Raw genomic sequence first — 26,217 nt, 5'->3', positions numbered from 1 at the left:
ATTTACTTCCAGCCACTGTTCAGGAAACTTCTAATTTTTTCATCATTTTAGTTTCTCTTAATTATGTCTTAGCAAGTCTCTTGTTAATTGTTTACCCCTCTGCAAATTTATATTCAGATATGTATTTCCATTGCTCTGTATCATTGTACTGAATCGCATTCCTAGAATTATGACTGATATTGCTATTATGTACACATTTTAGGATGAAGGTTTAAATGAGCTTCAGCCTGCCAAAACAAGTGAAGTAGCACAAGAAGAACCTAAAGAAAAATCAGAAGGTATGTTGAACATTGCATTATATTTTCTAATCTCCCACAGTAAGCATATTTGTGATTAAACATCCCAGCAAAAGTGTTCTTTGACAAATTTTGTAAGTTAATAATAAGCAAATTTATAGAGGCCTCTGTTATTTTATCTAGATTGTTAAAACCCTATTAAAGGAAATCAATCATGAAAGCAACATTAGGGCTTCCGTTACTACCTAGAGTTAGTTACATGGCTATCATGCTGACCCACCGGCTTTGATTATTTAGGTCCCTGTTCCAGCACAAGTATTCAGAAGTGAACTTCTAGCTTTTTATATTGATTTCTCAAGTTGTCTTCCAGGACGGCACCCTGAGAGATGACTGGTCCCACCTGACAGGATACACAATCAAGAAAGAGGTCAAAAACCTCAGTTTTTGATTGTGTTTCTCCACAGCAAACAGTTTGTTGTTTTTCTTAGACTCAAAGCCGAGGGCTGGAGGTCCCCCCCTTGGAGCCGGACCTCAGGCTTGGGAAGCCTCTAGGTCTGGTAGGGCTTGCCCTTCCTGGGGGTGTTTTCCCAATTTTCTCAGGGGGACAGCAAAATTTGGAAGAGCCCCCATGAGAATTGAAAGAACCTGGGTGCAGTTGGGCACCCAGAACTTCCTGGACCATGTTTCCTGCTCATTCCTCCATACCTGACGGGGTTGTCAATTTGCAGAAGGCTGGCGTTCAGGACTCCCGCAGGGCACGCTGTGCACGGCTGGCCCCATCTTCTGTGGCTCCAGGGCAGACCTAAATCAAAGACCCCTTCCTGGTTCAAGAGATGTGGCTACTGCAATGACAAATTGTCGCAAGACCACAATAAACCATTCTGCTACAAGTGTATCCACAAATTGTCTGGAAAAGAGACCTCTCAGGTCATGAAGGATTTCCTCTCTGTAAAGACGGAGATGTTGACAACTCTCAAAGCTTTTCAGGCAACCCTAAAACCTAGGCAGGAACCTGAAGCCCACTCTCATCCTCGCAGGAAGGTTCATCTGCTAATAGAGACAGCAGGAGCAAGCGTCCTGAACCCCTGAGAGCTCTTACTTCCCAGGATTCTGAGGAGGAGGCAGAGGTCTCAGATCGGAGCTTTCCCGATGAGGGGGAGGATGTAAAGGATAGTCAGGAGGAGGAGAGAGACTCCTGACCAGGCAGACACATCTTCTCGGCTGTTGCGCATTTTGGCCACAACTTTAATGTAAATTAAACTTTTAATTTTCCAGCGATCTGAAGCAGTGCCTGTGTAATCTTGAGGTCTGTGGACCTCAAGTCGTGCCGAGGTCAGACCGGAGTGGTGCAGGGGCTGCTTTGAGGTCGCTGCGACTTGAAGACGCAGGGATGTGAAGGGTACTCATTGGAAATCATGGGGTGCGACTTGTCAGGCTACCTTGCAGTCCCAAGTCGCAGGACGGGTCGCACAGGAATGGAAGAGGCCTTAGGCTGTTGAAGCAGCATAGAGGCTGCATTGGATGCCTGTGTACTTGGCTAATCCTGAAAATAGTATGGGCCCAGGTGCGGTTGAGCATGTGCAGCATAGTATACATGAATTGCTTACTTACATAGAACACAAGCATAGGCACATGTTTGCAGAGGGCCCCGCCCCGTGCCCGACAAGTGGGCGGCGCCCAGCATGCAGCCCCCCCAAGGTTGGCTGCGACGGCGTGTCTGTGTGGACGCATGTTGCAAAAATGCAGGTTTTTATAAGCATATGTTTGTATAGACGTGTGGGCATAAGTGTGTATACATGTTGCATAAATATCGTGTTTGCGTGGATGCATGTTTGCATAAACACATGGTGCATAGACACATGTTTGCATAAATGCGTGTGGCGTAACATACAGTTGTGCTCATAAGTTTACATACCCTGGCAGAATTTATGATTTCTTGGCCATTTTTCAGTGAATATGAATGATAACACAAAAACTTTTCATTCACTCATGGTTAGTGTTTGGCTGAAGCCATTTATTATCAATCAGCTGTGTTTACTCTTTTTAAATCATAATGGCAACAGAAACTACCCAAATGACCCCGGTCAAAAGTTTACATACCCTGGTGATTTTGGCCTGATAATATGCACACAATTTGACATAAAGGGGTTTGAAAGGTAACCACCCTCAAACTGCCCTAGCAAATTCGACAAAATATGGTCAGGATGGATAGATGCTTGGGGAGCAGAGCTCTTAGTTGACTATCCGGGTATTGATGTTGAAGCTGTTCCAAGATAATAGATCACTGGTTTGCTCTCCTAAATGCTGATAACCATCTAGAATATGTAATCTAACTATTTAGATGAGGTCCCTCCGCCCCCCCCCCCCCCCTTCTCCCCTCCCCTGGACCTCCTTAAGGAATTATGTTGGAATTTATTGCTACTAAACCAGTTTCTTGTTTTGTTATGCAAGGGTTTTGCTCACCTCTCTCCTGTGGACATTAACAAAACAGTTTTTTCTATGATAATCCTCACAATAACGCAACTATGACTAATTGTGTATATGCATCGCTTGTACTGTAAAGATTTGGATAAACCTTATTCTTGTGAAAAAAAAGTAACCACCCTCACCTGTGATCTGTTTGCTTGTAATTAGTGTGTGTGTATAAAAGGTCAATGAGTTTCTGGACTCCTGACAGACCCTTGAAACTTTCATCCAGTGCTGCACTGACATTTCTGGATTCTGAGTCATGGTGAAAGCAAAAGAATTGTCAAAGGATCTGTGGGAAAAGGTAGTTGAACTGTATAATACAGGAAAGGGATATAAAAAGATTTCCAAGGAATTGAGAATGCCAATCAGCAGTGTTCAAGCTCTAATCAAGAAGTGGAAAATGAGGGGTTCTGTTGAAACCAAACCACGGTCAGGTAGACCAACTAAAATTTCAGTCACAACTGCCAGGAAAATTTTTCAGGATGCAAAGAAAACCCCACAAATAACTTCAGGTGAAATACAGGACTCTCTGAAAACATGTGGTGTGGCTGCTTCAAGATGCACAATAAGGAGGCACTTGAAGAAAGATGGGCTGAATGGTCGAGTCGCCAGAAGAAAGCCATTACTACGCAAATGCCACAAAGTAACCGCTTACAATACGCCAAACAGCACAGAGAAAAGCCTCAAACCTTCTGGCCCAAAGTCTTTTGGAATGATGAGACCAAAATTGAGCCCTTTGGCCACAACCATAAAAGCTACATTTGGAGAGGAGTCAACAAGGCCTATGATGAAAGGTACAGAGGTGGACTGCTGTTTTGGGGATGTGTGAGCTACAAAGGCACAGGAAATTTGGTCAAAATTGTTGGCAAGATGAATGCAGTATGTTATCAAAAAATACTGGAGGAACATTTGCATTCATCAGCCAGGAAGTTGCGCATGGAATGTACCTGGACATTCCAACATGACAATGATCCAAAACACAAGGCCAAGTCGACCTGTCATTGGCTACAGCAGAATAAAGTGAAGGTTCTGTAGTGGCTTTCTCAGGACACAGTGATTGATTCAAAAAAGTTTTATTATATTGAAAAAACACACACAAATTAATAAAAAAGAGGGGACAAACCGTTTACCACACAGGTAGTTTAAAAATAGGATAACGTTGTCATATGTTAAAAGGAAGGGGAATCACAGCTGCGCATACCATTCACACCCACATTCACAGTACCCAAACTGAAACAATCACTTTAGTCACTTTATACACCGTGGAAAACCTCAAGGCGTCAGGATATCGGCTCATCTTGTGCATGTGTTAATCCGGACTCATGGGTAGAGGTACAGTGACATGACCGGGATGTATGACATGGTGAGAGTGTCTTGAACTAAGTCTACTTACACAGCTGCTTTTGTTCCTGTCTCCGGTTTTCAGCCTCCCCATCTGACGGCCTTTGGAGATGTATCCACACTGTTAAAGTGACTCAGTGCCTAAGCCTGCTCCTCTTGATTATCTCAGCTTCAATATAATTACTTCCCTGCTTCACCAGGTGTAATCTGTCTAGTTATTCAAAATCCAAAGGGACTGATCATAATCCATTTGTGGACAGCAATGACGATACCCTGTGTGTTTTTTGAGTACATGGCAGCTAAGAACTCACCAATTCAACGAACACCACCCACATCTATACTGAATTTTTGACTCACTATTTTAAGTCTGCAGCCAAGTTGCTCTGTAACTGCATCAGTATTATAATTTTGGCTTCTGAGAATTGAGCTTTATACTACTATATAAGTCTGCAATTACAAGTGCTAATGTTTGACTAAAGTGTTTGTTTCAATTTGGGTACTGTAAATGTGGGTGTGAATGGTATGCGCAGCTGCGATTTCCCTTCTTTTTAACATATGACAACGTTGTCCTATTTTTAAACTACTGTGGTAAACTGTTTGTCCCCTCTTTTTCATTAATTTGTGTGTGTTTTTTCAATATAATAAAACTTTTTTGAATCAATCACTGTGTCCTAGAAGTGGTCCTCTTGGGAGAACTATATTCTCTTATTTGTTTTCATCTCCTCTTTTCTGTCAGATCAGAGCGCTGTTGACAGCGACCAGTGACCAATCGTCTGGTCATCTTGTTTAGGGGTTGGTTGCTGGGAGGTGTCTACACTCATGACCATGTCCCAGGTACACTTTGTGATACATATTCATATCTCTGAATCCCTACTGTTTACAGACTGTGAATATCCATATTATTGTTCTGCGTGACATTTGCTTCAAAACGAATACACACATGCCAGATCTTCAAGGCCTAGTTTACCTAGGAGGAATAAGGGGTACCAGTGGTTTCCCATATGACCTGACATAGGGGTGTCTGGACTTGAAACGTTACAAATCATCTGAGGAAACTAAATATGTCCATATTATGGCCGTGCTACTATTACTTTGGAAGTTATGAAACATGCTGAAATGTCATACTTATTCCACTGTTTAAGCTTTACTAAGGTATTTACGACCGGTATCTGCTGGTTCTCTGAATTGAGAGGGTGACTATTTTACGATAGGCCTGGACATTCGGAAGTCCGACATTAGCTGTTTTTCAGACCTCTCCTGACTCTGCTTCTCTATGTTGAGATAACAGCTCTTATGAAGTATAAATCCTATGAATTCCTGAACATAAGGGAGGAGGGAGGAGTTCAGATTTTTACTGTAATGTTAAACTGTTAGCCAAGCTGTCATGGCTACCCTAAGGTTCTCTAACAACATGGCCACTATCTACAGCTTTTCGTGTGTCCAGTATGTGATTGTCAGGCTCCTACTTACCAGACCGGTGAGTCCGCTTGGGCAGAAGGTAGGCTCCCTTACGCGTCCGACTCGCGGCCCCTGGTAAAGCAAACAGGAGGCACAGGAGTACGGAATGGTATGAGAGCCTATATGCAACAGTCCAGATACTGTAGGCTTAGCAGGTGAGATGGCTGGAGCTGGCTGGAGCAAGGCAGCAAGGCTGAGCAGGATTGTCAGGAAGCAGGCTGGGTTTGTTAACAGACAGGCAGCAGAGGCACAATGGAGCAGGCAAACGGATGGTCAGGAGGCAGGCCGGGTTCGGTAACAGACAGGTAGCAGAGGTACAGTGGAGCAGGCAAACGGATGGTCAAACAGGCAGATGTCAGGTACAGGCAGAGTTCGGGGGGAGGTCCAGGAGACAAGGCCGGGTCGTCAGGTAATCAGGAACAGTTCAGATACAAGGTCAGGCACTAGGACGCTAAGCTGTTGATCAGGCAGCACTGATCACAGAGGGACGCCGGCTTAAATGGACTGTTTGGCACCAAACGACGTGCACGCGCGCGCACCAGCACACACAGGCGCGCGCACCCGCCAATGCCCCGCGCGCGCGCCCCCACACACCGGCGTGCACAACAGGCCGACCCCGGACACACACACCAGCACCGCGAGGTCTACAGGAACGCGCACCGACGCACACTGCCGCGAGCACCCTGCCCGCCGAGGTACGCTCTCTGACAGTGCCCCCTCCTCAAGGGCAGCCTCCGGATGCCCAGCTGAGCCAACCTGGTTGCGTGAGAATCCTTGAAGGCTTGTAGCAATTCATCAGCATGGAGATTACTTTCAGGCTCCCAAGAGTTGTCCTCGGGTCCATACCCTTTCCATTTAATGAGGTACTGGATCTGATTCCGCCTCTTTCTACAATCCAGGATTGCCTCGATTTCAAATTCCTCCTCATTGTTGATCATAATAGACTCAGGTGGCTTGGCATTGCGGTCAGAGAAGGAATCAGGAACAACTGGTTTCAGAAGTGAGACATGAAAAACCGGGTGTATTCTAAAAGACTCCGGCAGGTTAAGTTCATACGCAACATCATTTACTTTTCTTTTCACCTGGAAAGGACCCATAAACTTAGGTCCCAATTTCTTGGAAGGACAAGCCATCTTTAAGTTACTTGTGGATAGCCATACTTGGTTACCAGGCTCAAGGATAAGTTCCCCACGTCTTTTCTTATCAAACATCCTCTTCAAAGATGCCTGGGACTGGGCCATGGTCTCCTGCAGGATCTTACAGTTAGTGGAGAAGAACTCCATTGTTTCAGTCACTGCTGGAAGGGCACATTCCGGAATAGAGCTGGGAAGAAAAGAGGGATTGAATCCATAGTTGGCAAAGAATGGCGTCTGGTTGATGGCTGAATGCAGAGAATTATTGTAAGAAAATTCAGCGACTGGTAACAGAGACACCCAGTCATCTTGCGAAAATGCCGAAAAGCAACGGAGGTATTGTTCCAGCGTCTGGTTAGTTCTCTCTGTCTGGCCGTTTGTCTGAGGATGATAGGCCGAAGAAAATGCCAGCTCAATTTCAAGAGCACCACACAGTGCCTTCCAGAACCGGGAGGTGAACTGGACACCACGATCTGACACAATATTAGCGGGTACCCCATGTAATCTCACTATTTCCTTAACAAAGATCTTCGCCGTTTCTACGGCCGTGGGTGTACCCCTCATGGGGAGAAAATGTGCCATTTTGGACAGTCTATCAATCACAACAAAGATAGTCGAGAAACCTTCAGATGGGGGTAGTTCTACGATGAAATCCATTGAAATCATTCTCCAAGGCCTGTCAGGAATCGGTAAGGGTTTCAACAAACCCCAGGCCCTTGTGCGATTACTCTTGCTCCGGGCACAAGTGTGGCAAGAGCTTACATATTTCTTACAATCCTCCATTAATTGTGGCCACCAAAAGGTGCGTTGCACCAGTTCAACTGTCTTCCGGGCCCCGAAATGACCAGCCAGTTTGTGGTCGTGGCACAATTCCAGTACCGGCACTCTAAGTTTCTGAGGAACCAGGATCTTGCCTTCGTGCCAGAGCAACCCATCGCTTAAGCTAGTCCCAGTAGGTTGGGGAATTTCTGAGGAGGCTTGCCTTATTCTGGAAATTAGATCTCCCTGAAGAAGTAGGAAATTTCCCGCCGGCAGGATAGTGTCTGGAGGAGCGATTTCCTTGGAATCATGAAACATTCGTGACAATGCATCTGGTTTCACATTTTTGGAGCCTGGTCTGTAAGTGATGTGAAATGAGAAGCGAGAGAAGAAGAGTGCCCATCTAGCCTGTCCTGGTTTAAGTCTCTTGGCAGATCTTAGGTATTCCAAGTTCTTGTGATCAGTATAGACGAGAACAGGATGTACAGCACCCTCCAGAAGATAGCGCCAGTCCTCCAGAGCCGCCTTGATGGCCAAGAGTTCCCGATCTCCAACATCGTAATTCCTTTCAGACAAAGAGTTTGCGAGAAAAGAATGCTATTGGGAACAGAAGAGCCTTGGGGCCCTGGCGCTGAGAGAGTACTGCCCCTACTGCGATCTCCGAAGCATCAACTTCCAGCACAAACGGTAAGGCAGGGTCAGGGTGCTTGAGGATAGAGGCAGATGTGAACAGACCTTTTAATTTTTCGAAGGCCGATTGTGCCCTGGACGTCCAACAGAATCGGGTTCCCTGTTTTGTAAGTTCCGTAATGGGGGCAATGATTTTAGAAAAGTCTTTAATGAACTTCCTATAAAAATTAGAAAATCCAACGAAGCGTTGGACCCCTTTCTTGTCTGTAGGTGCAGGCCAATCCAAGATGGCGGATACCTTCTGTGGGTCCATCTTAATACCTTCTACAGAGATAATGAGTCCCAGAAATTGGATACTTTGAAGTTCGAATTCACATTTGTCAAGTTTAGCGTACAGACCATGTTGCCTGAGCCGAGCAAGAACATTCCGAACGTGCCTGCGATGATCAGCCAAGGAAGAGGAAAAGATGAGAATGTCATCCAGGTAAACAATGACGTAGAGGTCCAAGAATTCCCTAAAGATGTCGTTCACAAAGTGTTGGAAAGTGGCTGGGGCATTACAAAGACCGAAGGGCATAACAAGATACTCGAAATGCCCGAAACAAGTGCGAAAAGCGGTCTTCCACTCATCTCCCTCTCGGATGCGGATTAGGTTATAGGCACCGCGAAGATCCAATTTTGTGAAAATTCTGGCGGTTCCCAGCCTTTGGAATAACTCAGGTACCAATGGAAGCGGGTAGCGGTTCTTAATCGTTATCTTGTTTAATTCTCGATAATCGATGCATGGTCGAAGGGAATGGTCCTTCTTCTCTACAAAGAATAAACCAGCACCGGCCGGGGAAGTGGACGGGCGGATAAACTTTTTCTTCAAATTTTCATCTAAGTACTGCTTCAGGGTGCCCAGCTCCTGCTCAGTCAATGGAAAGATCCGACCGAAGGGTACCTCGGTTCCAGGTAGCAACTCTATAGGACAATCGTAGGGCCTGTGTGGAGGTAATATCTCTGCACCTTTCTTGCTGAATACATCCGCAAAATCTTGGTAGGGCTCGGGAATAGCTTGGAGCAGGTTAGCATCAGGATGTAAACAGAGAAGTTGGGAAACCTCACGGTCAGCCCTTTGCAGACAATGTTGTCGACAGTACTCAGAGAGGAACTCCATGCTTCCAGCAGCCCAGTTGACTTGGGGGTTGTGAACCTGTAGCCATGGCATTCCTAAAATGACTGGGAAAAGAGGTGAGGAGATAGCATCCAAACAGAGATATTCCCGGTGCTGAGGGCCCATAATAGCTTCCAAAGGGACGGTTTCCTGAGTGACCGGGCCGGAACGGAGGGCAGAACCGTCTGCAAGATGAACAGCCAGGCTTTGAGTCTTGGGTCGGAGAGGTATGTCATGTTGAGTAGCAAAGGTCAGGTCGATAAAACAACTGCAGGCTCCTGAGTCAATGATGACTGGAACTTGGATAGCCTTTCCGGGAAGCTGTAAAGTGACAGAGATAGTTAGATGTGTACCAGGAGTGGGTAAAATAGTGGCACAGGTACGAACAGCGGAACGACACTTACGCGTCTTGTTGGGGCAAATGCTGGCGTAGTGCCCAGGTTCTCCACAGTAGAGACAAAGGTTATGAGCCCGTCTGCGTAATTTCTCTTCAGGGGTCAAGGAGGGACGAAGCAGACCTAGCTGCATGGGTTCTGGTGCATCACTGGCCGGAACTGGTGGTGGAGCAGGAGGCCTACAGGAAGGATTGGGAACTTGGGGAAGCATCCAGGTGGGACGATAGGTACTGGTGGATCTTTCGGTGCGTCGTTCTCTCAACTTACGATCAATTTGAATGGACAGGTTGATTAGTTCTTCCAGGGTCTGAGGTACCCCAACCCGTGCTAGCTCATCCTTGAGAGGATCTGACAAACCCATCCTAAACTGATGGCGCAGAGCAGCGTCGTTCCACGCCGTATCAGAGCTCCAGCGTCTGAACTCAACAGCATAATCCTCTGCCGCTCGACGGCCTTGACGAAGGGAGTGTAAGGTGGTTTCTGCAGTGGCAGTTAGCTGGGGATCCTCGTAAAGTTGAGACATTGCCCCAAAGAAAGCATCCAGACTTTCGAGGACGACAGATTTTTGCTCCAAAAGTCGGTGGGCCCAAGTTTGTGGCTCGCCAGATAACAAGGAGATAACGAAGCCCACCTTAGTTGCTTCTAAAGAGAAGGTGCGTGGCTGAAGAGCAAAGTATAGATTACATGCATTCCGGAAAGCACGATATCTACTTCGGTCTCCAAAAAACCTTTCTGGTACTGGTACTTTTGGCTCTGGAGGTAACATGACTACGGAGGGTGCTGAGGTTGCGGCTGCGGTCCCCTGTGGGCCGGAGGGTACAGATAGGGCCTGTACACGCTCTTCCAGTCTTGAATATCCCTCTTGTAAGCTTTTTACCGCTTGGGTTAGACCCGCCAGATGTCTGCAGAGCTCATCCATGGGGGAAGCCCCCTGCCCGGACTCGGTCATGGCTGCCTGATACTGTCAGGCTCCTACTTACCAGACCGGTGAGTCCGCTTGGGCAGAAGGTAGGCTCCCTTACGCGTCCGACTCGCGGCCCCTGGTAAAGCAAACAGGAGGCACAGGAGTACGGAATGGTATGAGAGCCTATATGCAACAGTCCAGATACTGCAGGCTTAACAGGTGAGATGGCTGGAGCTGGCTGGAGCAAGGCAGCAAGGCTGAGCAGGATTGTCAGGAAGCAGGCTGGGTTCGTTAACAGACAGGCAGCAGAGGCACAATGGAGCAGGCAAACGGATGGTCAGGAGGCAGGCCGGGTTCGGTAACAGACAGGTAGCAGAGGTACAGTGGAGCAGGCAAACGGATGGTCAAACAGGCAGATGTCAGGTACAGGCAGAGTTCGGGGGGAGGTCCAGGAGACAAGGCCGGGTCGTCAGGTAATCAGGAACAGTTCAGATACAAGGTCAGGCACTAGGACGCTAAGCTGTTGATCAGGCAGCACTGATCACAGAGGGACGCCGGCTTAAATGGACCTTTTGGCGCCAAACGACGTGCACGCGCGCGCACCCGCCAACGCCCGCGCCCCCGCACACCGGCGTGCACAACAGGCCGACCCCGGACACACACACCAGCACCGCGAGGAACGCGCACCGCGAGGTCTACAGGAACGCGCGCGCCGACGCACACCGCCGCGAGCACCCTGCCCGCCGAGGTACGCTCTCTGACAGTGATATTGTTATATTTTACTATGTGTGCCTTCCTTCTTTACCTACCTTGCCTATAGTTTTTACTTATGGCTAAGGATTGAAGGAATGTAGTTATGGGCTCAAACTGTAGAAACGAGTGTAACTGATTTCCCCACAGTGAGACGGCGTTAAAGGCAATGAAAAATGTGGCGTGTAACTGCCTTTTATGCCGCGTACACACGGCCGGACTTTTCGACCAGACTTGTCCGACGGAAGGAATCCGTCGGACAATTTGACCGTGTGTGGGCTTCATCGGACCTGCAGCGGACCTTTTCTGTCAAAAATGTGACGGACTTTAGATTTAGAACAGGTTTCAAATCTTTCCGACGGACTCGAGTCCGGTAAAAAAATCCGCTCGTCTGTATGCTAGTCCGTTGGACGAAAACCGACGCTAGGGCAGCTACTGGCTATGAACTTCCTTATTCTAGTCCGGTTGTACGTCATCACGGTTGAATCCGTCGGACTTTGGTGTGATTGTGTGTAGACAAGTCCGATTCGACGGAAGTCCGTCAAAGTCTGACGTGATTCAGTCCGTCGAAAGTCCGGTCATGTGTACACAGCATTAGAAATCCATCAGTCACTAAACTATGACAAATTCACAGTTTAGGAAGTAAGCCTACTAGAATTTTCAGCAAGAGAGGTCATCATTGGCAGCCTACATATATTTCTTTCAGAATATGTTTCCTTTTAATGGGCCTGCTGTGTTGAGACACTGCCCTTGGTCAAGAAAGAGACTGCCCTGAAACATCTGCCTTAAAATAAAAATAACTGCCCTGGAGAAAAATACAGAGACGCTTCCTTGTAGTACCTACCATCCAGTTCACGTGAACCCACAGGAAAGTCATGGCCTGCAATGGGAACAACAGAATGGTTTCCTGCACAGCAGGTGGCATTACTTGGGCAGCAATAATATCATTCTACTGTATTGCCAATATTAATAAGTTAGCAGAAGTTTGCACTGGTGTCCAGGGTTTGTAACAGCTGGTAGGAAGTATTTGTGTAATTTGTATAAAATGCATGTCAAACTAAACTTTTTATGACAAATGATATCATTTAGGTAGTATACCAGCTCAAGATTCAAAAGGACAATCAACCCCAGCTGAAGATGTCCCTCTTCCTGAGACTGATATCAATCTAGAAGTTTCATTTGCTGAGCAGGCTTCTAATGTCAATGAGGTTTCTGGAGTCAGAAATGAGAAGGAAGATGACACCTTGTTACCAGTAAGTTGACCTTTTTATGTTATGAAAATGCTTACATGTATCATAGTGCTGCAACCTCTTTTTCAGGAATATTGTGAGCTTCATCTAGTTTGTGGATTCCCCGCAAGCATGTGATATACCTAGGCCCAACTACATTTGGATACAGGATCTTCCATACTTGATTGCTAGTTGCTCATGTCTGTTCACTGTGGTTACCTTGCACACAAATTTTCCATATTGGGTGTTCATTCCACATACACAAAATGTAATCTCGAGGTCTAGGTTATTGGTACATCTTTGTGTAACAATAAAGTAGTTGGCCATCTTTTTATTATAATATACAGTCAATCCCTTAGTTACAAACATCCGACTTACATACGACTCATACTTACAAATGGAGGGAGGTAACAGGAAGGAAATCTACCCCTACGTAGGGAAATTTGCTACTGTAATGCCGCGTACACACGGTTGGACTTTCCAACAGGAAATGTTCGATGTGAGCTTGTTGTCGGAAAGTCCAACTGTGTGTAAGCTCCATCGAACATTTGCTGTCGGAATTTCCGGCCACAAATGTTTGAGAGCAGGTTCTCAAATTTTCCGCCAACTTCACTTGTCGGAAAGTCCGATCGTGTGTACACAAGTCAGTCACAAAAAAGCTCACGCATGCGCGGAATCAAGCAGAAGGAGCCGCACTGGCTATTAAACTTCCTTTTTCTCGGCTCGTCGTACGCCTTGTACGTCACCACGTTCTTACCTTTCCGACAACATTTGTGTGACCGTAAGACAAGTTTGAGCCAACATCCTTCTGAAAAAAATCCACGGTTTTGTTGTTGGAAATTCCGATCGTGTGTACGCGGCATAAGAGTTATCATGGGAAAAAGGTGTGTCCACTGAAGGTTTTTCACCAATCCTCGTTTCCACAACAACCCAAAATTTTCAAAATCCAATTGTCACAAGGACAGAAAGTGAATTGAAATTTTCTGAACAGAGGCACAAACGGCAAAACAAATGTTACAGGGATGTTAACCCTTCCCTATGCTATCCAAAAAATGTAAATAATTTTTCGTCTGGAGTTGCACTTAAAAATTGTGCCTGTTCCAACTTGCATACAAGTTCAACTTAAAAACCAACCTACAGACCCCATCTTGTTTGTAATCGGGGACTGCCTGTAGAAAGTTCTTGCTTGGTAGTTTTGGACAATAAATAAGCTGGTTTGTTTTTAGTTGCTATAGCCATTTTTAGTTACATTCACAGTAACTTTGAAATGTAATTGATAAAGACTAACCTTATGCAGTGTACCCAGAACTGTTGCATGTGCTTTTACTTATCAGAATGAAGTTTAGCATACTCTTATCTCTTCTACTAAACCATAAGAATGTATTATTGTATCCAGCTTTCTCATTATAATGAAGCTCTGATTTATATGCAGTGCTGTTTTTGAGAGCTTCTCCTTCCCCTTTTTAATTTAGTAACCAGCATCACCCCTTTTTGTTTTTTTTAAAACATTTTTTTATTTAGTGTTCAATTTTTACCAAAAATATAGATGCATCTCCACATGTCACAGTATACAGTTTTTCTTATAAGTTTACATACCCTGGCAGAATTTATGGTTTCTTGGCCATTTTTCAGAGAATATGAATGATAACACAAAAACTTTTCTTTCAATCATGGTTAGTGTTTGGCTGAAGCCATTTATTATCAATCAACCGTGTTTACTCTTTTTAAATCATAATGACAACAGAAACTACCCAAATGACCCTTATCAAAAGTTTACATACCCCACTTCCTAATACCGTGTATTGCCCCCTTTAACATCAATGACAGCTTGAAGTCTTTTGTGGTATTTGTTGATGAGGCTCTTTATCTTCTCAGATGGTAAAGCTGCCCATTCCTTTTGGAAAAATGCCTCCAGTTCCTATATATTCTTGGGCTGTCTTACATGAACTGCAGGTTTGAGATCTCCCCAGAGTGGCTCAATGATATTTAGGTCAGGTGACTGAGATGGCCACTCCATAAACTTCACTTTATTCTGCTGTAGCCAATGACAGGTCGACTTGGCCTTGTGTTTTGGATCATTGTCATGTTGGAATGTTCAAGTACGTCCCATGCGCAGCTTCCTGGCTGATCAATGCAAATGTTCCTCCAGTATTTTTATATAACATGCTGCATTCATCTTGCCATCAATTTTGACCAAATTTCCTGTGCCTTTGTAGCTCACACATCCCCAAAACATCAGCGATCCACCTCCGTGTCTCACAGTAGGAATGGTGTACCTTTTCATCATAGGCCTTGTTGACTCCTCTCCAAATGTAGTGTTATTGTTGTGGCCAAAAAGCTCATTTTTGGTCTCATCACTCCAAATGACTTTGTGCCAGAAGGTTTGAGGCTTGTCTCTGTGCTGTTTGGTGTATTGTAAGAGGTATACTTTGTGGCATTTGCGTAATAATGGCTTTCCTTCTGGCGACTCGACCATGCAGCCCATCTTTCTTCATGTGCCTTCTTATTGTGCATCTTGAAACAGCCACACCATGTTTTCAGAGAGTCCTGTATTTCACCTGAAGTTATTTGTGGGTTTTCCTTTGCACCCCGAACAATTTTCCCAACAGTTGTGGCTGACATTTTAATTGGTCTACCTGACCGTGGTGTGGTTTCAACAGAACCCCTCATTTTCCCACTTCTTGATTAGAGTTTGAACGCTGCTCATTGGCATTCTCAATTCCTTGGATATCTTTTTATATCCCTTTTCTTGTTTTATACAGTTCAACTACCTTTTCCCGCAGATCCTTTGACAATTTGTTTGCTTTCCCCATGACTCAGAACCCAGAAACGTCAGTGCAGCACTGGATATAAGATGCAAGGGTCTGTCAGGAGTCCAGAAACTCATTGATCTTTTATACACAGACACTAATTGCAGGCAAACGGATCATAGGTGAGGATGGTTACCTTTTAATAGCCATTCACACCCCTTTGTGTCAACTTGTGTGCATGTTATCAGGCCAAAATCACCAGGTTATGTAAACTTTTTTGATCAGGGTCATTTGGGTAGTTTCCGTTGTCATTATGATTTAAAAAGAGTAAACACAGTTGACTGATAATAAATGGCTTCAGCCAAACCATGAGTGAAAGAAAAGTTTGTGTGTTATCATTCATATTCTCTGAAAAATGGCCAAGAAATAAATACATTCTGTGGGAAAATATACAGTTGAACATAAAGCATACAATCATATTTTGGTTAGACATGAGCGATAATATACTTAACTATTATTTTGTTGGTGGTAATGAAGCCCTCATACAAAAGAGAAAAAAGGAACAGATGGGGGTGATAAACCGAGGATATACAGTATTTAAGTTCTGACAGTCCACACAGTAAAATTCATTTTGTTATGTTGACAATTTTCATACCCTCTAATTTTTAGCTTGTGTCCACATCTATTTTATTACCTTTTTAAAATGTAGGTGAGGAACATGTACAGCATTGCGATTTACTTATTCAGTATGTACCTACCGTTGCACCTGCTTTTTTTTTTTTTTGGTACAGTAACTCTTGATTGTTTCTCTATACAGAAGATTCACCTTACCAGTGACCATTTTATGCCAAGTTTTTTGTCGATTAGCATACAAAGAAGAGCCCTTTCTATTGACTAATATATAAAGTTCATGTATGGTATTTCATTTATAATTCAGATCAGCAGGAATTGATTTACTAAGGGAAAAAAAACTGTGCACTTTGCAAGTGTAGTTGCTCCAGAGCTTGGTAAATGAAACAAAGCTTCACTTTTCAAACAATATCCAATCACATGCAAGGAAAATAAAAAAACAAACAGCATTTATGCACATCATTGGATGATGGAAGTCAGCAGAACTTCCCCTCATTTACTAAGCTCTGGCGCAACTGTACTTGCAAAGTGCACAGTCTATTTGCCTTTAGTAATTCGACCTCACAGTGTTCATGTGTATGCAGCACATGGACACTGTTAATAGCAATTGTTCTAATGTTTGTTAGTGCCTCTGTTAACAATATAAACAAAAAGGATTGGGACTTTAAATGAAGCATGCAACATTGGAAGCAAATGACACGGTATGTCTGTTTAAAAAAAAAAAAAAAAAAATGTTATTTGTTGCATAAGTTCATGTGAAGGGGTCAGTTCACAATACAAATAAATAAAAATACATAAAATAATAAATTCATATATTTACATGCATTGAAAGGGGCGTGGTGGTACATAACTTGCAACAGACCAGTTTCTTAAGACCAAGTTGACATAGTATGGAATACATCATGGTAAAGATGTCATGTAGTCAAACATATTTATAGGTGAAATTCTGGATAATAAACACATGAATATAGCATCTGAAACGCGACTCGTTTTGTGGCTCACTGCCACTCAACAGGAGAAGATGCGGATGAAGTTTCTAAAAAGTATATGGGTAAACAATGAGTCGGACTAATTAAACAAAAATAGGAAGGAGGAATAATGAAACATCCACTTATAAGCTGACTATGGATATGGAGTATGGCAGAGAGCACCAAAGATGAAGTGGGGGCATCATCTAGCATGTGTGCATTGTCCTGGGATTTGTTTTTCACACAGCATTACAAGGTAATACCCATGGTAGTTCTTTTCTGTCTTAATACCTCCCTTTTTTAGGTTTAGTTCTTACTACTTTGTCACTCTGCTAGATTATTCCCACACTGTTTTCTATCCATGTTTTGGCTCACCCACCATCACAGTATGCCTTTTCTTCCACACTTTTCATCACCTTGTAGGACAAGCACAGGATCAATCACTTTATCAGAAATTTAAAATTTACAAATGCACATAATTTCACATTTGTTCAGATGTCATGGTAATCAACAACCTACCACCATTGATTGTCTGGTGGGGACCACCTTCCAGTTACATCTCTCCTTTCATGACTCCCCGCTGCTGTGTCATGGGCTGCACTGCCCCAGCTCCCATGCTAGATGATGTCCCCACTTCATCTTTGGTGTTCACTGCCATATTCCATATCCATAGTCAGCTTGTAAGTATAGGTGGATGCTTCATTATTCCTTCTCCTTTTTCTTTAATTAGTCTGACTCATTGTTTACCCATATATTTTTTAGATACTTCTTCCGCATCTGCTCCTGATAAGTGGCAGTGAGCCACGAAACCCATCAAGCTTCAGATGCTACATTCATGTGTTTATTATCCAGAATTTCACCTATAAATATGGAAGTGATCCTTTCACATGAACTTGTGCAACTAATAAAATACATTTTTTACAGACATACTGTGTCATTTGCTTCCACTGTTGCATGCTTCATTTAAAGTCCCAATCCTCTTTGTTTTCTGCAATTAGGGATGGGGGTACTTTGACCGACATGTCATAGGCCTCATTTTAAAGTCCCCAAACCCCTTTTCATATATTAAAAATATAAAGTTGTTGTTATTTTATTATGCGTTCTGTTACTGAATTTTCTTTTTTTTTTTTTTTTTTTTGCATCTTCATTTGCTTCAAATTGGCTAATTAGCTCATGTTCTCATTCCAAACACTTAGGGAATTATAAATCTTAGAGGACTGCCAGGCAAACCTGAAACACTTTCTTTGGCTAATGCTGAAAAAAATGCAGTGCATCTTTAACCTCTTGTCACAGGCGCCTCCTGGCCCTTTAAGGGGTTTAGGATGCCGGGATTTATGATCATGTGATCGCCGTGATTGGCTGTCATGGCAGTCACATGATTGAAAAGTTCCGGATCGCAAGTAGTGATTGTGTGCTTGCCAGTAACTGTGCCAGGAGTGCGCAGGGTGAGCGTTTTCAGAACAGCTGCATTTGCACTAATGAACATAAATATGCGTCCGCTCGGCCCCAAGGCCCACCCGCTGAGAGGCCGCATATTTGCTTGCGACCAGCGCCAAAAGGTTAATATTATCGCCTTAAAGCAATTGTAAAAGTAAATTTTTTTTTTTTTTTTTCCTAAATAACAAACATGTCTATACTTAACTGCTCTGTGCAATTGCACAGAGCATTCACAAACCTCTTCTGTATTGCCCTGCTGGAGCTTCTAGCCCCTCCTCTCCGTCCAGTGCCTCCATGGGAAGCTGCTTCGTGCATGCTCGCTCCGGGCCCCACTGCTGCATCCATTGACACAGACAGCGGGATTTGGCCCCGCTCCCCACTCCCTCGTCACTGGCTTTGATTAACAGACTTGGGAGCCAATGGCTCCCGGTGCCCCAGCAAAGTCAATTAGACCTGGAAGTGAGGGGAGAGAAAAGCTGCAGCCATGCACGGTGCTGGATCGAATGAGGGCTCAGGTAAGTAAAAGGAGGGGGGATGCTGACACCTAAAAATGTTTTACCTTAATGCAAGGACTGCATTAAGAACCACTTTAACTGGTAGGGACTGCAAGAGAATATTTTTGGACTAACTGGGGTAAACTAGTGGAGAGTTTGTTGGGTCGTAAAAACCCATACAGAGAAATTTGGTGTTCCCAAAAACCAATGACACCAGTAGCAAGGTGGTTTGGTTATTAGTGTGGCCCTTACGCTCTGAAGAGAAATCTAGCTGAAAACACAAACCCTAGGTAGGTAGGGTGTCAATCTTATGTGCATTTTGTGATTTAAAGATGAACCCCGAGCAAACCGATAAACACATAGATGAAATATATATATGAGAACTATTTTATCTGACAAAGGGTTTGTATTTCGGTCCATCCAGTTCTGAGATTCATGCTTTACCCCATAGAACAACCTTGTCTGGTAGGCAGGGGCCCTGATCTTTCTCTGCTGCAGTTTTCCTTTCACTTACAGATCTCCTCCTTCAACTCTGTGACTGGACAGTGAAAAGAGTAGCATCACATTGATGAACCCCTCTCTCTTTTACCGTGCTTCCCCCCCCTATCAGAATGCTGCCTGCACTGTAGAACACTTGAGTAGCTCCTTGTACTGCTTCTCCCCCAATCTGAGTTCTACTGTACAGACTGTATGATAGATTTCAGGAAGCTAACAAGTCAAATTCAGATGCTTACACTTTTTTTTTTTTTTTTTCTTCTTAAAAAAAAATGTATGCAAAAGATTTAGAGAGTTGCATTAATGTGTGCCTGTATATTTGTCTGGTGTTCAGCCTTCATTTTGATAGGAGGGTCTTTTTTTTTTTTTTTTTTTTTTTTTTTTTTAGAACTTCAGACTGCAACAAGACAAGACTGGAATCACAAAGATTGGTGACTTAGCCCCACAGGATATGAGAAAAGTTACTTCTCTAGCTCTCATTGAGCTAACTGCACTGTATGATGTCCTGAATACAGAACTTAAACTTCAACGAGCTGCCAAAGTAAAAGTAAAAGGTTAGTGTTACTAAAAATGATTTGACAGTGGATCTGCTCATGAGATCTAAAATAGAAACTTAGTATTTGTTATTTAACCACTTGACCTCCAGAAGATTTATCCCCTTCACGACCAGGCCATTTTTTGCGATTCGGCACTGCGTTACTTGAACTGACAATTGCGAGGTCCTGCGACACTGTACCCAAATAAAATTGATGTAATTTTTTTCTTTTGATGGTACTTGATCACCACTGTGTTTTTTTGTTTTGCGCTATAAACAAAAACAAAAAAACACCAACCATTTTGAAAAAAAATAAACAATATTTTTTTACTTTCTGCTATAAAACATATCCAATAAAAAAAAATCACATTTCTTCATGAATTTAGGCCAATGTGTATTCTGCTACATGTGTTTGGTGAAAAAAAATCCCAATAAGCATATATGGATTGGTTTACGTGAATGTTGTAGTGTCTACAAACTATGGTCAATATTTATGGTTTCTTTTTTTTTATACTAGTAATGGCGGCGATCAACGACTTATAGCGAGACTGTGATATTGCGGCGGACAATCTGACACTTTGCGGGAACCAGTGACACTTATTTATATATATACATACATACATACATACATACATACATACATACACATACATACATATACATATATATACACAGTAGAACCTCGGATTGCGAGCAGGACTCAAACCGTTGGGGTGTGCAGTACCGCATTTGGCCAGTGGTGCGGGGGGCGCCGGTGACGCTCTCAGACATTCCTTTTCCGAGTGTCTCTGGCGCCTCCGCACCTCTGTCCACATGCGGTACTGCATACACTGGCGCCCCCGCACCTCTGGCCACACATAGTACTGCATATAACAGCAGTCACTGTGGAACGATTTATCTGAGTTTCTTTTGATTCCTATGGGGAAACTCGCTTTGATATACGAGTGCTTTGGATTACAAGCATGCTTCTGGATTATGGGAACGGATTATGCTCATAATCCAACGGTATGGTATGTGTGTGTGTGTGTGTGTGTGTGTGTGTGTATATATAATATATATAATGCACAGGAGAGCTGCCCTGTAGCAGTCAATCTGCTATGGGGTGGTCTTGAAGCAGTTAATAAAGTAATAGTATTAGAGAGATGTTTACATATACTGTATATATTTGGAATTCTGTATTATAATTTTACCATGCTTTGCCTTATGTAGAGACTGGAGTTTTCCGGGTACCTCTCTCTATTTTATTGGAACAAGATCAGAGGAAAGTACCAGGGACAAAGGTTCCGCTCATCCTTCAAAGTGTAGGTCTTTTTTTACTTTTTAAATTTTCAAGAAATTTTACAGACACTGGCTCCACCCTATGCCATATTATCTAATGGCAGGCTTGATTCCTCTACTGGGTCTTCAGTTCCCCAAACTCCAATAGCAAGATTTCCCCCCATTCTTGCATAGCAGTAACTGTCTAAACTTAAAAAAAGCCCTTGCTGACCTCTTTTTCTGAAAATGCTAGTTGCTTGGCTGCCATATTAGACCTCTTACTTTCCTATTTTCTCAATGACTCAGAATAGGTATATGCAGATAAAGGCTTCTGTCTTTTCTGTGACACTCTGATCCGCATTTTAATTTTGGGCTGGTGATTTAGAGAACAATTTAGCCAGTTTGTAAGCTTACAAGCCAGATTGCTAGCATCTTCAGAAGCAGATCACAATGGTAGCTCTATACAGTGGGGCAAAAAAGTATTTACTCAGTCACCAATTGTGCAAGTACTCCCACTTAAAAAGATGAGAGAGGCCTGTAACTGTCATCATAGGTATACCTCAACTATGAAGGACAAAATGTGGAAACAAATCCAGACAATCACATTTGTCTGATTTTTGAAAGAATTTATTTGCAAATTATGGTGCAAAATAAGTATTTGGTCACCTACAAACAAGCAAGATTTCTGGCTCTCACAGACCTGTATCTTCTTCTTTAAGAGGCTCCTCTGTCCTCCACTCATTACCTGTATTAATGGCACCTGTTTGAACTTGTCACACTCCAAACTCCACTATGGTGAAGACCAAGGAGCTGTCGAAGGACACCAGAAACAAAATTGTAGACCTGCACCAGGCTAGGAAGACTCAATCTGCAATAGGCAAGCAGCTTGGTGTGAGGAAATCAACTGTGGGAGCAATAATTAGAAAATGGAAGACATACAAGACCACTGATAATCTCCCTCGATCTGGGGTTCCACGCAAGATCTCACCCCCGTGGGGTCAAAATGATCACAAGAACAGTGAGCAAAAATCCCAGAACCACACGGGGGGCATCTAGTGAATGACCTGTAGAGAGCTGGGACCAACGTAACAAAGGCTACCATCAGTAACACACTACGCCGCCAGGGACTCAGATCCTGCAGTGCCAGACATGTCCGCCTGCTTAAGCCAGTACATGTCCGGCCCATCTGAGGTTTGCTAGAGAGCATTTGGATGATCCAGAAGAGGATTGGGAGAATGTCATATGGTCAGATGAAACCAAAGTAGAACTGTTTGGTAGAAACACAACTCGTCCTGTTTGGAGGAAAGAGAATGCTGAGTTGCAACCAAAGAACACCATACCTACTGTGAAGCATGGAGTGGCAACATCATGCTTTGGGGCTGTTTCTCTGCAAAGGGAACAGGACGACTGATCCGTGTACATGAAAGAATGAATGGGGCCATGTATCGTGAGATTTCGAGTGCAAACCTCCTCCCATCAGCAAGGGCATTGAAGATGAAACGTGGCTGGGTCTTTCAGCATGACAATGATCCCAAACACACTGCCCGGGCAACGAAGGAGTGGCTTCATAAGAAGCATTTCAAGGTCCTGGAGTGGCCAAGCCAGTCTCCAGATCTCAACCCCATAGAAAACCTTTGGAGGGAGTTGAAAGTCTGTTGCCCAGCGACAGCCCCAAAACATCACTGCTCTAGAGGAGATCTGCATGTAGGAATGGGCCAACATACCAGCAACAGTGTGTGACAACCTTGTATAGACTTACAGAAAACGTTTGAGCTCTGTCATTGCCAACAAAGGATATATAACAAAGTATTGAGATGAACTTTTGATATTGACCAAATACTTATTTTCCACTACTAATTTTTAATTTGCAAATAAATTCTTTCAAAAATCAGACAGTGTGATTGTCTGGATTTTTTTCCACATTTTGTCTCTCATAGAGGTATACCTATGATGACAATTACAGGCCTCTCTCATCTTTTTAAGTGGGAGAACTTGCACAATTGTGGCTGACTAAATACTTTTTTGCCCCACTGTACTTCTCTCATGACAGGTTTACCTTAACTTCAAAGCTGAACTCAGTTGCCACCTATAAAGGTGAATCTTCTTCAGCTAGGTGGGGTAGGGTGAGGATATTCAAGTCCTTGTATCAATGTTCTGTAAAGACCTGGAACATTTCCATCCAAAAAAGGGAGACAAAATGTACTTTTCTGTGATATTTTGCTGTAATTCTTCTTACACTATGTATATACATAAAGACAGTTGTGTTAGATTTTCTATATTAACAATGTCAGTCATGCTAAGCTTCATATACACTTTATTAAAAATGTAACTTACCCCTGTTTTTTGTAAAATGATTTAACCTATGGAGGTCTGTTTATTATAATAATAATAATAATACGTAAAAGAGTCCCACAAAACTGCTGAACCCCCTTATGTAGACTGTGGAACCCCTTTTCCTGCAATAATAGTTGGATTTTTTTGCTTTATTTTAGCTGATTAGCCTCATAGAAAAGGGTGGACTGGGCACAGAAGGTGTTCTGAGAATACCTGGAGCTTCTTCAAGAGTTAAGGTACTATAGATTACTTTGCATTTTTTACTGATATTTTAACACATTATACGATGTCTGAGACACACACAAATATGAAATTTGTTCTTTTACTCCTTTTTTATTTAACTAATTTTAAGAAAATCAACAATGATCACCTTCAAACGAGTTCCTTTCTTAGTTGATGCACAGCTGCATACAATGCTCCCAACACTCAAAGTAATTCCTCAGATCATTTTCTGAAAGACTGTTAAGGATCTCTGGTGTTTTTGCTTTCACATCTACCGACAAAAAATGGATTCCTTTTTCACTACCAATTAGATATTTGGGAAGAGATAGAAATGGTTTCTGGGTCATATGTATGTAAATATCTAAGTTTCATCACAAGTAGTTGTCCACCGCATTCAACAAATCTGGTCTATGCATTGCAAAAGGTGTAAATAGGATTCCTTGCAACACTCTTTTTGTTCATCTGATGCCATTTTTTGGAACAGTTTTTGCACAAACCTTTTTCATATTCATCTCCCGTTTCATCAAGCACTTTCCCTGTCCAAGTGAACTTTTTCAGCTAATGCTCGAACACCCAAACTTCTGTTTTTTCTAATCACATCTCGGACTTTGTGTTGTCATCAGTAACTGCTGAGAGTGGGCAGCCTGAGCGATCGTCTTCTTTCAAGCTTTCTCTGCCTTCCCTAAAATGTTTGCGCCAATCAAAATGTATGCACGAGACACGCACTCTTACACCATAAGCTTCAGTCAATAATTGAAAAGTTTCTTCAGATTTCTTCAGTTTCACAGGAAACTTGATGTGTCACTGTTCACTTTTGCACTTTCACATTTGGCGACCGAGGCTAAGGAAAACTTTTATATTTAAACATGTGTGCACTCGTACTGAGTGCACTCGTACTGAGTGAAACGCTTGAGCCACTCTTGGTTCTGAGCTATAGGTTTAGTCCTGCTTTTTTGTGTCGGATATATCAATGTAATTCATTTTGTCGAGAGAGAAAGGAAAAATGGTTGATCAGCTAAAGGTATATAATAATTACAATTCCCCCTAGAAGTTACCGTGCCTTGCAAAAGTATTCACCCCCCTTGGCATTTTTTGTGTTTTGTTGCTTCACAACCTGGAATTAACATGGATTGTTTGAGGATTTGCATCATTTAATTTACAGAACATGTCCACAACTTTAAAGCATTTTTTTTGTATTGTGAAGCAAACAAAAAATAGGACAAAATAACAGAAAAAATCAATGTGCATAACTATTCACCCCCCTAAAGTCAATACTTTGTAGAGCCACCTTTTGCGGCTATCACAGTTCCAAGTCGCTTTGGATACGTCTCTATGAGCTTGCCACGTCTTACCACTGGGATTTTTGCCCATTCCTCCTTGCAAAACTGCTCCAGCTCCTTCAAGTTGGATGGTTTGCACTTTTGAACAGCAATCTTTAAGTCTGACCACATATTTTCTATTGGATTGAGGTCTGGACTTTGACTAGGCCATTCCAACACATTTACATGTTTCCCCTTAAACCACTCAAGTGTTGCTTTTAGCAGTGTGTTTAGAGTCATTGTCCTGCTGGAAGGTGAACCTCCGTCCTAGCCTCAAATCCAGTCCAAACTGCTGAAAAATTTCCCCACAGCATGATGCTGCCACCACCATGTTTCACTGTGGGGATGGTGTTCTTTGGGTGGCGTGTTTGGTTTGCTCCAGACATAGTGTTTTTTTTTTTTAATGGCCAAAAATTTTAGTCTCATCAGACCAGACCACCTTCCTCCATATATTTTGGGAGTCTCCCACATGCCTTTTTGCAACCTCAAAACGTGCCATTTTGTTTTTTGCTGAAAGTAATGGCTTTCTTCTGGCCACTCTGCCAGAAAAGCCCAACTCTATGGAGCGTATGGCTTATTGTCGTCCTATGTACAGATACTCCAGTCTCTGCTGTGGAACTCTGCAGCTCCTCCAGGGTTACCTTAGGTCTCTGTGCTGCCTCTCTGATTAATGCCCTCCTTGCCCGGTCTGTGAGTTTTGCTGTGCGGCCGTCTCTTGGCAGGTTTGTGCCATGTTCTTTCCATTTGATAGATTGATGATAGATGATAGATTTGATGGTGCTCCTAGGGATCATCAAAAATGTGGATATTTTTTTTATAACCTAACCCTGACTTGTACTTCTCAACAACATTGTCCCTTACTTGTTTGGAGAGTTCCTTGGTCTTCATGGCAGTGATTGGTTAGTGGTGCCTTTTGCTTAGGTGTTGCAGCCTCTGTGGCCTTTTAAAAAGGTGTGTATATGTAATGACAGATCATGTGACACTTAGATTGCACACAGGTGGACATCATTTCACTAATTATGTGATTTCTGAAGGTAATTGGTTGCACCAGAGCTTTTAATGGGCTTCATATCAAAGGGGGTGAATACATACGCACATGCCAATTACCAGTTTTTTATTTCTGAAAAATAGTTTTATGTATATATTTTTCTAATTTTACTTCACCAACTTAGACTATTGTGTTCTGATCCATCACATATAATTCATATTAAAAAATAATTGAACTAAAGGCTGTAATGTAACAAAATAGGTAAAAAGCCAAGGGGGGTGAATACTTTTGCAAGGCACTGTATATGTTGCTGGGTTTTTTAAATTTT

At 43.1% G+C, this 26,217-nt stretch overlaps 1 protein-coding gene across 2 annotated transcripts in view; it reads left to right on the top strand.

Moving 5' to 3' along the window:
• The window catches only part of ARHGAP18 (Rho GTPase activating protein 18), a 198,748-nt gene that overhangs the window by 126,117 nt on the left and 46,414 nt on the right, over window positions 1–26,217 (top strand). For both annotated transcript variants that reach the window (XM_073627256.1, XM_073627255.1), the window contains exons 4-8: window positions 203–278; window positions 12,321–12,484; window positions 19,623–19,788; window positions 20,979–21,070; window positions 23,519–23,596. In XM_073627256.1, the coding sequence (XP_073483357.1) occupies window positions 203–278; window positions 12,321–12,484; window positions 19,623–19,788; window positions 20,979–21,070; window positions 23,519–23,596 (576 nt within the window). The remainder of the gene's footprint in view (window positions 1–202; window positions 279–12,320; window positions 12,485–19,622; window positions 19,789–20,978; window positions 21,071–23,518; window positions 23,597–26,217) is intronic.

Source organism: Aquarana catesbeiana, linkage group LG04, assembly GCF_042186555.1.
Source record: "Aquarana catesbeiana isolate 2022-GZ linkage group LG04, ASM4218655v1, whole genome shotgun sequence".
NCBI classification, from domain to species: domain Eukaryota; kingdom Metazoa; phylum Chordata; class Amphibia; order Anura; family Ranidae; genus Aquarana; species Aquarana catesbeiana.
The sequence above is the reverse complement of the archived record's forward strand: the minus strand, read 5'-3'. Positions and strand labels throughout refer to the sequence as shown.